Genomic DNA, 14,056 nt, shown 5'->3' with positions numbered 1-14,056 from the left:
AGTTACTATTTAACTTGTCTTTTTTTTCCTTTTTTTTTTCAAGTTAGTAGACCACACTTCTATATATAAAGTAAGGCTTTAGAAATCCAAGTCTAGATCAAATTGTGAAAACAACTCAGTTTGTGTTTGGTATAGTTTACGTCTCTTTTGACCTTCCATCACGGCCTCCTCTCTCTTCCTGTTCTTCTTTAAGTAGAACTTGTACCTGATCTCATTCCTGGTGGGGAATGACTGATCATGACGTAGGGATTGGGACAGTGGGAATAATAGTGGGTTGCCGGAAAAGTCATGCCACATTTTTGCGATGAAAAACATAGAAAAAATATGTCATGACTTTTCCGACAACCCAATAGCTGTACGGAGCATTCCCATGTTATCAGGAGGACTCTTAAAAGGCTCTAAGGAGTCACATTACAATGACAGACTATTAGGCAGTAGGGTAAATAGTTTGCTGTGGAGAAACACTGGCATGGGCCCTTTAAATCATATAAAGAAAAACCACATCTACATGTCTTCCTTCTGTGGCTGACAGGACCATTCGTTGTAAGAGTGACAGCCTGACTGGGTGTGGATGACTCAGCACAAACCATTCCCATCAGTGGAAAATACTCAAAGCATAGGTTCCATGCTTCGCTCCTCATGTCCCCTTCATACACTAGCGAAGGGCCACGAGGCTGTTAGGATGGTGGAGAGATAACTAAAAATCAGGTGGCTCTGAGTTGAAGATCCAGATTTAAGTAGCAATGTCCGCGTTTATTTTTTTAAAAAACCTAGAAACGGGCGTATACATTCTAAGAACCATTTCACCCGCCCTACTCTCATATGAAAAGGCATAACTTATGGGCTGTGCCTCCCTGCAGCGTGGAGGCAGAGAGGAATGTCAGCTCTTTGAGAGCTCCTTTCATGGTGCCTGACCAGTACAGAGGGTTCTGGGGGAGGTGAGAGCTGCAGATGGACAGCTAACAAGGGAACTGGGGACTCGCCTCTTCAGTCAGCTCCACAAGGTGACATTCTGTCAGGAAGACGTTCCGCTGGGCAGGCAGCCCCTGTGGGCGATGCTGGGAGGGCCACTGTTTGCAGGGCGGAGAGATCACATTCCGGAATGCAGCTCGGAAGCGGTGTGAGAGGAGGTTATAGATAATGGGGTTGACCGCCGAGCTCAGGTAGAAGAAGACACCTGGAATGCAGGGGGTTCAAGAGACAAATGAGTGAGGCCTGACGGGGAGAAGCGTCCATGTTAAAAACAAGGCCTAGAAAGCTGTGATTGCCCCTTTTGGAAGTGCTAATACATACAAGACTCTAACGGAGAATACAAAATGCTCTACCACCTGTGTAAAGAGGAATCAGACATGACAGGGAGAAGCATGAATGTTTAAAAAAGGCCTAGAAAACTGTGATTGCCTCTTTTGGAAGTGATAATATATACAAGACTGTAATGGAGAATACAAAATGCCCTACCACCTGTGTAAATAGGAATCAAACACAGAAAGATTAAAGAGTCTTAGGCAAATTTAGGCTGGCATGGGATCTCTCTGAGAGGTTCTGCAACTTCCTTTGATCCCCCCTTGTTTAATTAAAGAACATGTTCCCATAGCATTAATGAGAGACGCTTAACCATCAGAGGAAAGAGGGATGTTTTTATCTTATTGGAGTTTTGCTTAAATCTATAATTTGAAGCTGCAAGTAATGGAGGAACAGTAAATCAGTCAAGGCACAGTCCCTGTTGAGATTCCTTATATGCTAAATATCTCCTCAAAGAAATATTTCCCAGTGTTCTTTCTTACTTAGCTTTCCCCTCGATGGTTCTTCCCACGTAATTTCCATCCTGATTGAATAACTGCATTTTGCCATTTATTTTCTCCACCAAATGCCTTGCATGCTGCCACATTCTTGTTTGGTATATGCTCTCCCTTTATTACCATATCCTATTTTATTTTCCCAAAGCCCAGGAGGAGCCTAAGGTTGAAAATCACAGGACTTCATTTATAATCTTGGCTTTTGCTTATTCTGTGACCTTAAACAGAATCGGAACTTCAATTTTCTTTTTCTCTATATAATGCCAATGATAATATAAGCCTAATATAAGCCTATTATATATAATATAATATAACTCTGTGAATCATTGTGAGGATACAGTTGAGATGAGGGGGCTGAGAGTGGCTAAGACTATAAAGCATGTGATAAGTACTGTCATTAGCTTTGTTCCCTGTTGTCCTCACCTATTTAGTTCAGGACATTCAGAGGGCCATATGCTCTGTGCACAGAATTGGGAAGAAAGGAGTATAAGAGAACATTTCTATGGACTGTTCCTTCACGCAATAAATAAATACTGATTGATTGAACTTTTTTTAAACTTCAGCAACTTTGAGGAACATTAGAAGATAGTATATTTAGACTTTATTCTCCGAAGATTTGGAATAGTATTACAGAGGCAAGATCTCTGCCTGACTTCGATAATTAACAATCGGACAATACCAAATAATACCTGTTAAGCACAAAATATGTAATACCAGCAGTCATGCTATGGAATTCATCAGTTCAAGGACGGTGATGGTCATGAGAGGTTTAATGGGGATGACTGGACACTGCTCCAACCCTCAAGTGGGTAGGAGATAATTGGGGAGGAGAGGAGAGGGTACTGCAGGTGGAAGTCATAGTGTGCACACCTGTGAAGAGGTAGAGATGGTGATATTGTGCAGGAATAATACAGAATGGGCAGAATTCTCAAATTGACAAGTGTGACAAGCATGTGGTCAGGGAATGAAAATAGTATAACTTCAGGATCAAAAGGCAGGTTGGGGGCATTTTCTGTAGGATTTAAGGCTTCACCTGATCGGCATTGTAGGGGAGCAAAATGTTATAAATGCCGTAATTTGGAAATCTTAAAATGGTTATCTTGATGTATCTTGATGGAGAGATATAGTCAAGTAGTCCAGTCTCATAGGACCTAGTAGTGTTTTCCAATGTATTTAAACATTCCCATTTCTTCTCAGATTGACCATGAAGATAAGAGCTATAAATATTTTTGGCTCAGACTAATAAATATTATTATTTATTTAACATTGAAGAAAGTACTAATGTCCAGGTATAAGCTGTACACAAGGCCTGCTGAGTACAAAAGCAGGGTGATAGAAAATAAATAATATTCATGGTGTTCAATATACATATGAATGTTATTGTTTCTGTTCTGTGCACATCTGGAGCTTAACTTGCACAAATTGATCTTATCTTTTCTCTCTGAACCAGCTGTTGACTGGCAGAGGTACAGGAGCAGAAGTGGTCTGAACCTAAGGCTAACAGACACACTGACTGAGGAAGAGGGACCTAGGTGGCCATTCTCTGCTCCATTTTAGGTGAAAGAACCCTGAACTTGAAGTAAGAGGACTTGGCCTCAACCCTGTTTTTACTATTTGCCAGCTTTGCGCCTTTGGGCAAACCATTTCTTCCATGTGGAATTGTTTCTTCAACAATAAAACGGTGATGATAGCATCTACTGATAACCTTGTGATGATTATAAAATTAAACATAGCATTTTATAGCTTAAAAGCTTTTGAATAGCTAATATTTGATGTGCTTTTCACCATCAGCCCATGGTTTGTATAGAGCAAGCATTATTGCCAGTGTTACAGCTGAGGATACTTTGGCATGAAAGAAGCCATGTTCTTCAGATCATTCGGAATATTAATGGTAGAAGTGAGATGGAAATCCAAGCTTTCTGACTTAGCGCGCTCTCCACACAATTTCCCTCATCTTCTATGGTATCATCAACAAGCAGCATTATAGTGGCCTAAAGGCAGACCTTGATGCCCCATGAATATCTTTTGGTTGGTTTTCATGAGGATCTAACACTTGCTGAAGACAGTACAAGATTTTAGGGACGTGGGTGTTTAATAAAGAAGAACCAATTCCATCATGTGGTGATTGGACGGAAAACCAAAGGAATCACTCCTTAGACCATTTTCCTGCAGTGATCATGCTTAGAGTTGTGGTTTTCCATAGGGTAGCATCTAAAATAGTGATCTGGTATATTTCTTTCGGACCAGTAACATAACTAATCAATATTGAAATAAAATAAAAATCGAGTGTCTTCATCACTGTATGGCAGGTCCCCATGACGAATCAGTATATCCAGATAGAACCCACTGCTCTAAGCAAGAGGAAGAAGCTGCCATTACCCAGATACTTGTGGTGCAACCAAACCCACTAAGATTTTACCTGACACCACATGGATGAGGTTGAACACATCAGCCAGGGATTCAGTCCACTCCTCCACAAAGCTGAAGAAGAGTCGATCAATGTGGAATGGGGTCCAACAGATAGCAAACACTAAAACCAGGACAACTGAAAAAGAATGACAAATGGGAGAGCAAAAGGCAGTCAAAGCAAGGATAGGTGTACGCTTCCCACTCTGAGTCCCATCCATTCCTTCTAGCATTTCCCCCTCCATCTTTGTTAAGCTATAATTATCACACATCAACTCGATCCTAAAGAGCCTCTACATAGAATATTTAAACATAAGAATGAATTGCATGGGATTTAGGATCAGTTTTCCCTATGATTGTACAAGAGTTCTTGTATAATGTAAATTTCCTTTAGATATTTAGAATAGTATTGAATTAATTCAAAGTCCTGAACACATTCTATTGTGGAAAATGAATTATGTTGCAGTTAGACTGCTGGAGCCACATGGATGTTATTTAAATAAAATGGTCGGGTTTAAGCAATTGGTGTTCTTTAAAGTTGTAGATTAATAACAAACTATTACACATAGCACACATTTGTCTTCTTACTCTAGAAAGAATTAGAGGCTTCTCTGAATTCAATCATTTAAAACTTTGTAAGGGGTAGGGGAGGAGAGAGAGAAAGATTAACCATAAATATAATATTGCTTTGCTTCGTAAGCGTCTTTTACTTGGGATGGGAATGTGTCTGTTACATTGGAAGTCTCTAGAGTGCAGAATTCCTTTCAATTTCTTTTTGTTTGTTTTTGCTTTTTATTTTGAAATAATTATAGATTCACAGGAAGTTGCGCCTTCTAGTTTCTTATTTTCAGCTCCTAAAACAGAGATTGGTGCTACTGTAGTTTCTCTCTGGGTCATTTCATTTCCACAAATACACATACACACTTTTTTCTCTTCTGAAGTTATAAAATGTTTTTCTTTTCCAAAACATGGTGCTTGAGATTTGCCTCAAAATAATCTTGTAGGGGGAAGGGGAGAAACGAGGCTATAGATGAAACAAGATTAGCTGTGAGTTGATTCAATTTGAAGTTGGGGGATGGGTACATGGGTGTTTATTTTACAGTTTTCTATATTTGTGAGCACAGTGGAGGTTTCTGTAGTCAGTAGTATGTATATTTCCTGTTGGCATTAAACATATTCAGAGTAAGTTGTTTGCCTGTATGATGCGGTTTCAGTACTATCTGGAAGTTTCTTTTGAGGTACCCCCAAGAAAAGGTCCCTCATCTGCTCATTACTGCATACAATCCCCTTTAATTCAAATTTTAATTGCTGTCAACATTGAACCTTCCTCACCAAACGCAAATACTTTACAGTATATTTTATCATTGTGCCTCTAAGGTGACTGTGTTTTATCTTTTTGTGAGAGAAGATTATGATCAAAGAGAAAGGGGAGAGATAACGACAACACTAGATTTCTTAACAGGGGAAGTCAGGTGCCAACAGAGGCTGAACCATTCCCAAGAAGATGACTATTAGAGTCTAAAAGATAAACTTTAGTGACTTTCAAGTTTTTTGTTTTTTTGGTTTTTTTTCATAAATGCCACATACTCATAGCGAAGTGAGTGCCTCATAGGCATATTAGCCTGGAGGATTTGTTTCTTCCATAACTTAGGTTTTGACTTGGAAAGCATATTATAAACCTCTTTTCTCCCATTACTATCTCTCATAGGCTGCTACTAGATCTTTTTTTTTTTTTAAAGATTTTATTGGGGAATTGGGGGAAGGAAACAGAAAGTTGCTGTCCTTTTGTTCTTCAGTCTAGCTGTGGAGGACGTTGCTTCACTGGCCCAAGTTGGTACCATCATTGCGCTCTTCCTGGGTGAGGCAGATGGGTCACCAGCTTCTGGATGGCCACTCACGGTGGCTCACGGCAGCTCACACCAGCTTCTGGTCACTCACGGTAGCTCATGGCAGCACAGCTCCCGGTTGAGCTGTTGTTCACCATCTTAGCTGTAGAGGGCAGTGTCACTGGCCCTCATGTGGGATCCGAACTGGGGCCCTACTGCTCAGAGCTGGCATCCCAAGCCAGCTCTTAATTAATGTGCCACTCAGCCAGCCCTAGATCATCTATTTTTAAAGCATTCTTTTGGGAAACTGTGAATCAGTGTGTGGATATGTTTTGTAAACCTCTTATCTATACAAAAGGTGCATTGTTTTATATGAAATCATGTGATGTCATAGGTGGGATGACTATTTTAGAGGTACTCTTAGCCAGATGCTCATAATCTGGAATTAAAAGACCCATTGGGGTCCAATGATGGGTATCAGGGATTCATGATCCCCTGAAATGAGTTGTAAAACGTTTTGTGTATGCACACATGGACATTTTTGGAGTGAAGAATTGACAGCTTTCATCATATTTTTAATGAAACCCATAACACAAAAATGATTAAAAATCAACTGCTCATTTTAGAGGGAAAAGAGATACTCAAAAGCCCAGAGAGTGATGGGATTAATCAAACACCACACAGAGTGTATTCCAATGGATGTAGTTTAGTATGTTGTTTTGAGTGTATCAAACTGAATTAGAAATGAAAACAGGTCCTAGAAACTTGATAAGATAAGGAAGACCAGACTAGGATATTACATTTCAGAAGAATTTTGATGCTGAGCCCAGAAGCACTTTCTCAGCACCAAAGGCAACTCCTATGTTTTACAAATAAGCAAGCAAACAAAAAAACCCAAACACAAACGAAATGGAGGACTTACACAGCATTTTGGTGACCGATTTTCTGGAGGGTCGTTGAATATTTGCGGTCACTTCATCAGCCTCAAGGGGTTGGTCTTTCTTTAGCTGCAAGGGAAGCAGAGAAAGATGTTATGAAAGCGAAACATTTTTTTCCTCGGTGAAGATGGAGAAGTGTAACTGTCGCACTCATTTTGCAGACCCAAAACTGGGACTTAAAATAAATGTACGAATTTGTCAAATATTTAGCAGTAAGTTAGAGGTGGAGTCGGATCCAGGTCATCTAACTCAACTGTATAGATGGCGTGGCCAAGTTGCAGTGTAACCACTTATCTACCATTCTGTAGGACTCTAGTTATATAGTATGCTATAGGTATTCCATGAACAATGTGAAATTATGAAATAAAAGCATTAGATAGGATTTTCCAGTCATTCATTTATTCACTCAATAATTATCATACATCTATTAGAATAGAATCCCTCTGCTATGTGGTGGGTAGGCAGTAAAAAACAAAAACAGGTATTATTTCTGCTTTATGAAGTTTATAGTCTTCATTGTGTGTCTTCTCAGAGCCTTTAATATGCTAATGAGCATTATGAATCTTCACAGGGGATAGTGTATCACCCTCCTTTCCACCCCCACCTTCCATACTCACATCTCCCACCCTACTCACAAGGGGGATAGTGCTTTTTTGACTAAACAATACCCTCCTCCAACCCTTTTCAGTGGAATACCTAGTATCATCTTGAGAAGCACAATTTGGGAAATTCAGGCTTACTAATTTTACTAATAAGAGTGCATATGTTTCTGAGTTCAGATATTAAAAGTACTCATCCTTGTTGGAAGATGTGGTGATCTTGAAGTAGCATCTGAAAATTTCAAATATTAATATGGCCTATCCATGCAATCTTTCTTGCCCTGTTCAAATCCCAACTACCGCTGGAAGATTTTGGTGGCCCCTGTAGACCATTATCCTCTCCTTCCTTTGAACTTCCATAGCACTGAAGATCTAAATCATTATCTAGTTGTGGAATATTTTTCTCTTAAATGTATATGTTTTTAGTCTGTGGGGATATTCTGCCAGATAAAGATAAGGAAGCTTTAAGGACTTATGATAAATTACCATCACATATCTAGACGGTAGTATGGTACATATTTGCCAATTTGTTCTCTAGCATTTATTTTTCTCTTCTCTTACCAATAATACCCTGACTTTCCCTTAGACAATTTACTCCTTCTTTATTCTTAGTCATTAATTTGGATGGGAATGAGCCTATTTCCAGCTCCAGGTTTAGTCCCTAAATTACTTAGCTACTATCCTTTAGTCACAGTGATTGATTGACAGGGACCAATGAGATTTCAGGTATTTTATTGTACTTCTAAGGATGGGAGTTTCATTTCTCCTTTACTGGGACTGCCAGAGGGAGCCCTTCTTGTTCTCTGCATGTGTGGTCTGGAATTACAACAGCTATTTATTTCTTTTTCCATCACGAGGGAAGTGCTTGGAGTCACCAGTGAGCCACTGTGCAGATCTTAAAGTTGAAACACCACAGAAAGAAGAGCAAAGAAGCAGAAACAAAACTAGGTCCTTGTGTGTTATTGGATCAATCGTCACTCAGAGCCAGCTCAACCTCTGGACTTTTCAGGACTTTACCTCCCCTTCATAGCTTGCCAGATTGAGTTTCCCTCATTTGCAATGTAGAAAGTCCTGACAAACTAATCGAGGCCACAAAGAGGAAGGAAAATTCAGCATATTTCATGTAGTTTTAGGTTACATTAGGATCAATTTATTGAGTGATAAGGAGACATATTCCAATTCAAGCTATAGAGGAAATTGGTGTGGTTGTGTGCAGCAATGGAACCAATGACTGTAAGAATCAGTGAGCTTCCTGGCTGGGTGACATTTTTAGAGAAGGTATTTAACGTTAAGTAAGACTTGGAAGAGAGATCATTACAAGTTGCCTCCAGAGTTCAACAAATCACTATCCTGTTGACCTAACAAACATGTAAGCTCCTAGAAGTCAGGTAGCTCTCAGGACCACACTGACCCTAAAGCATCCACCTGGATGATTAACAAACCTGGCCATCTACCTCTTGAATAGATTGCTGTTCTCTGCATATGCCTGTGTCTTCACAAAATGAGAGATTAAAGTTGCTGCGCGATCTGACCCTTCGGAGTCACCTAGAACTTGGGAAGAAATAGGGGAAAATGTGGTACAGTTATTAGGAGTAGATGGGAGGAAACTGAAGGTAACAAGTTGTTAGTAATATAATAGTAAAACAAAATAATGGAAGTAGAGTGCTTATCTCAGTGCCTGGCACAGGATACTGAATAAGTTACATACAATATTATTGCTGTTATTGTGATTATCCTGAGTCTACTCAAAAGGCATAATAAAAAGTGAATTTTGATGAAATAGAGTTATTTATTTACATCTGTGCACCTACTCATGTGGATTACTGAATCCCTTCTAGACAGTCTCCTCTTCATGGTACCAAGCAGACACAAGAGGTACTTGTGCTGATACAAAGAAGCAGTCAGATGCACCGAGAAGAAAAACTTTGGTGTTTAAGGTAAGAGCAGCACATCAAACTACAAATCTTACTAAGTCATCTTCAATGAAATCTACTAAAGTTTCTAATTTTTTTACATTACTTAAAAACATTTGTCATTATTGTAAGATAGTTATTCCATTATTTGATTTCAGTCCATTATTACTATAAGAACAATGAAAGAATATTGAGATCTATTAGTCACGTCTTTGGGTGGGCTTAACAGTTCTCACTGGGAATGCCTCCATCCCAAGAAACAATTTCCTTAAATCAAAAATAAGGCCAACAGATCAGGAAATTTGTTTATGAACAGGCTTTCTGTACAGTGTGCATTAATTATTATTTATTTTTCAGCTTCTTAAGGTTATATGACACAACTAGCCAACTAGGAGAAGAGTGAAAACTTGTGTGTGTTACACATTGTTCCAACAGAATTTGAAAGGGTTACGGAGTAGAATAGAATCTAAGAAGTTTGTCTAGCCACTATTGAATGCTGCTTTATTTTTGAATAATTTCATTTCCCTTTAGGTGTTCGGCAAAGTAGATATTCAGCCATCCATTATTCCCATCCCTCCCCAAACTTTTATTTTAAAAATCATCTTACAAAAAGAGTGAAAAATTATGGCTACCCTCTAAGAAACTCAGGAGTCTTCCTACCCCACCCCCTTTAGCTATGTAAGATAAAAGGTGAAGGGGAGGTCCATATAGGATGGTTATCACTCAGGTTGATACATTACTCTGATCAGTTTTTTATATGATTACAATCATTCCACCAGCTGTTCATTTATATAGTTTGTGGAGACTAAGCTTCTGAATACCAAGATATAATTATAGCTTCTGTGTAAATATCTCTACAATCCAGACCAAATTTCTTGATTTGAAAAACAAAATCAGTCCAACTCTGTTTGGCACTGCTGAATTCCACTACAGATAATGCATCCTTTTCAACTCAAGCATTAATGCTGTTTGCACAAGTTACAAGGACAATGGGAGCTTCCACAGGACTTCCTCCCAGATGGGAGAACTTGCCCTGGGGTGATCTTTTTTCCATCTCCATCATGTTGGACATTTGGAGAGCAGCTCAGGAGTGACTTGTGTTCTGGAATGATGAAGTGGCACTAAATGCTCAGCTGTGAGCATACATGGGGCTCTCCACCTTCTTCTCCAGGCCTGGGATTTCATCAGTCTTGGGTTTTCTGCTTTCTGAAGGCAGTGGGTCCCACGGTCTATCGTAACTTCAGATTTGCTAGGGAATCAATGATTTAATAATCTCAGAGTTGCTTAAGTCTCTTTAAAATCTCTTAGATCAAAAAAGCCCTTTGCAATGTTTCCAAGTCTTTTGTTTTGAAGGTAGAGAAGCTAAAGTCCAGCAATGAGCAAAATAATTTAACTTCATTCATTCATTCATTCATTCCTCTTACAGTCTGGTTGGAGAGAAAGATATCAAGGCACCTCCAAGTAGAGAATTTTACATTGTCATAAATCCAAGGAAGAGAAACTACCCGGAACCATGATCTACACAGGGACCATGTGTAGCTAGGGAATCAGGGAGAACTTCCCTGGGGAAGTGTGAGTGAATTGTGGTTTAAAGGATAAGTGAGGGTTGGAAAGGCAAAAGGGATGACTGTATTGTAGACGGTAGGAACATTTCAGGCAAAGATACAGCAAAAGGTACAGTATGTGCAAAAGCCTTGAGTTCAATGGCACAGACTAGGGCCTATCTCCTGACTCCAATCTAGAAATCTTCATAATTCTCTTGGAGTGACTTTCTAAGCAGAGAGTTCCTTCCTGGTGTCCCCTGGGTAACACCCCATCCGTCTTGAGAACAGGATGCTGTAAGTTGCATTCCATACACAAAGCAAACTAGAGTGGCTTCTGAGCTGTCGCTTAGCTCTTGATACAAGGTAGCTGTAGACACATGACAACAAAATAAAGTGAAACTCAAAAGTAATTGGTTGGGGGTAGTGGTGTATATGTTTCCTACTCAAAGTTAAATATTTCCTCCAAATTGACCCAAAATAAGTGATTGTTTGGTGTTGGATGAGATACTATTGATAAGTTTCGGGTGGGAATTTCACACAGGGCTCATGATATTTGGGATCACACAGGAGTCTCCCCCTAAAGACATGATCGTGGGGTAGTCTGGGGTGACATACAAGTATGTCTCTGGGAATATCGGGGCCAGCCCTCCAGGAGGAGACTGGCACAACTCAGCCTGATTAGATTTGTTCCTGTGTTCAGACATCAGTGGTACTTAGAATTTGTTCTACCTATTTAAACCTTGCCATTCACCTTAGGCATGGTAGGTATTCACCACTGAGATAAGAATATATTAATTGTCACATTATACACGGTATCAGAACCATGTGATGTAAATGTGATGTCTGCTTTGTTTTTCTTTCATTTATAACTCACATTGCTCCCACTGACAGGTTCCCCCGCCCCTCCTTTTTTTAAGGAACCACAGACTGTTAGAGCTATAAGTAGCCTTAGGTATAATCTGTGACCTTTTCATTTTATAAATGTGGAAACTAATTCCAGGAGAGAATTGTGTGGCTTGCCTAAAGGCATGTTATATGTGAGCTTCAGACCTGAGAGTGTAAAGGGCCTCGTGTCTCTTTCCTCCACAAGCTACCTCCTTAAATGGGTATAAAACTGTCATAGTCAGACTTTATCTCTATGAATTTGGATACAGAGTATACCAGGAGAGGAGTGGTATAGACTCACTCCTACCCTCATCAAAAACAGTTTCTCTCAGCTGATTTAGATCCAGAAAAAATTTAAAAAGAATCAGTTTACCACCATGAGCACAGGAAAGGAACTTCTAATTATAAGACGTACTGCAAACTCAGTGATAATTTTCTGTTACTCCCAGCTAACTTTTATTCACACTGTCTTGTACTCTGTCTTACGCACTCTGTTCACCTCCCCGTTCCCAAACCTCCACCTGCTCAAGAGAAGTCCAAGTGGATCTCACTTAGGCCATATTTTTTTATTTTAACCTGATTATTTCAACCAGAGAGTCAGAGCAACCACAGGACAGGGTCTGACTTTAAAGCCGTGTGTCTGTCTTGGAGAATAAAATAGGCAGGGGGAGTTTATGTTATACTCAGGCCAAGCTGATGCTGAGAAAAATGTCTGTGCAGGCCATAGGGCAGAGAGGAGCCGGCAGGGTGTGGAACAGTCTCCAGGGGTGGCCACCTCATGCTACTTAAAATGAGGCTCCACCTCAGACAGACAGAATCAGAATTTCCCTGGGGGAAGGGCCTGCACATTGGTACCCATAGTAAGGTTCCCAGGTGGTTTGTAGGAACACCTAGGCTTGAGAACCACAGGTATAGGGGAAAGAGTAATGCAGGTGAGTTACAGGAAATCATTTCTAGGTGTGGTTACGATTTGTCCAACTGAGGCAAGTCCTTTAACTTAGGAGTTTCCCCTCTGAGCTCACCCTGTTTCTTTCTAAGCTCCCTTCCAATTCTGAATGTCTCCAATTCTAATGTTTTCTTAGAAAACTTTGAGTCAGTGAGAAAAGAAGGGAGGCTGCCACAAGCCAGCCAGCTTGGATACTCACTCTGAGCCCCATGAGGTAGTAGAGCACGCTGATGACAGTCATGGGGAGGAGGTAGAAGAGGAAGGAGGTGACCTGGATGATGAAATTATAGATCCACATGGGCTTGATGACCGTACAGGTAGCAGAGCCCGGGACCAGGGACCCATTGGGGAAGTAGTGCAGCTTGATGCCGTGGATGCTGGTGTTGGGCAGAGAGAAGAGAACAGAGAAGGCCCAGACCACGCAGAGGACCCTGAGGGCCCGCCGCCGGGTGCTCTCCAGCTTGGCGCGGAAAGGGTGGAGGATGGCCACGTAGCGCTCCACGCTGACGGTGGTGACACTGAGGATAGAGGCGAAGCACACGGTCTCGAAGAGGGCCGTCTTGAAGTAGCAGCCCACGGGCCCAAGCAGGAAGGGGTAGTTCCGCCACATCTCGTAGACTTCCAGGGGCATCCCAAGGAGCAGGACCAGGAGGTCGGACACTGCCAAGCTGAAGAGGTAATAGTTGGTGGGTGTCTTCATCGCCTGGTGCCGAAGAATCACCAGGCACACCAGGAGATTGCCAGCGACCCCGACCACGAAAATCAGCGTGTACACCACAGTCACGGGGAGGAAGAGGTGGCTGCGCTGAGGCCCGCAGAGGAAGGTCAGGTAGTCCTCCGTGCTGTTCGGGTATTTCTTGAATGGATCGTCCAGTTCCTGCTGGGGGATCCAGGAAACATTCTCATATTTTTCCATCACTGACATGAAAATCCAAGACCTGAGCTTCCTCTGGTATGAGCCTCTGTCCCAGGATGAGCCAGGAAGGAAAGAGAAAGCAGGCAGGAAAGCACAGGCTCAGAGCAGGAGGCGGGAGAGGGTGAGTGCTTCTGCAAGGATCTCTTTTGAAGAGCCCCCGAGACAGAAGCCCCGCCCCTCCAGAGGCTCTGGTCCAATGAGTGCGTGTCAGACGGATGAGAGGACAGCTGGGCGGAGCTTGCTGGCTTTGTGTGCAGGGTGCAGGAGAGGAGGGGGAGACATTTCTC

At 41.2% G+C, this 14,056-nt stretch overlaps 1 protein-coding gene and 1 long non-coding RNA gene across 3 annotated transcripts in view; one reads left to right on the top strand and one right to left on the bottom strand.

Annotated features, from left to right (window-relative positions):
• The window catches only part of LOC109376467 (uncharacterized), a 372,029-nt gene that overhangs the window by 162,931 nt on the left and 195,042 nt on the right, over nt 1-14,056 (top strand). For both annotated transcript variants that reach the window (XR_002122738.1, XR_002122737.1), the window contains one exon: nt 9,404-9,502. This is a non-coding gene — a long non-coding RNA (uncharacterized LOC109376467). The remainder of the gene's footprint in view (nt 1-9,403; nt 9,503-14,056) is intronic.
• Nucleotides 784-13,897, bottom strand: NMUR2 (neuromedin U receptor 2). The gene is made up of 4 exons (XM_019632397.1): nt 13,053-13,897; nt 6,951-7,035; nt 4,216-4,341; nt 784-1,177 (listed from the first exon to the last, which is right to left on the bottom strand). Exons 1-4 carry the CDS (start codon nt 13,776-13,778, stop codon nt 960-962), a joined length of 1,155 nt encoding a protein of 384 aa, XP_019487942.1. The 5' UTR covers nt 13,779-13,897; the 3' UTR covers nt 784-959.

This window comes from Hipposideros armiger, unplaced genomic scaffold (genome assembly GCF_001890085.2).
Source record: "Hipposideros armiger isolate ML-2016 unplaced genomic scaffold, ASM189008v1 scaffold_1135, whole genome shotgun sequence".
Lineage (NCBI taxonomy): Eukaryota > Metazoa > Chordata > Mammalia > Chiroptera > Hipposideridae > Hipposideros > Hipposideros armiger.
Note: the sequence above shows the minus strand (reverse complement) of the source record. Positions and strands in the feature narration are given on the sequence as shown.

Bases quoted from the DNA above. Each gene is read 5' to 3' on its own strand.
- NMUR2 (XM_019632397.1), bottom strand. From the start codon at position 13,778: ATGTCAGTGATGGAAAAATATGAGAATGTTTCCTGGATCCCCCAGCAG. The intron at 4,342-6,950 runs GTAAGTCCTCCA...ATTCTTTTTCAG, and splicing joins ATCGGTCACCAAAATGCTGT to TTGTCCTGGTTTTAGTGTTT. The intron at 1,178-4,215 runs GTAAAATCTTAG...CCTGCATTCCAG, and splicing joins CCTCATCCATGTGGTGTCAG to GTGTCTTCTTCTACCTGAGC.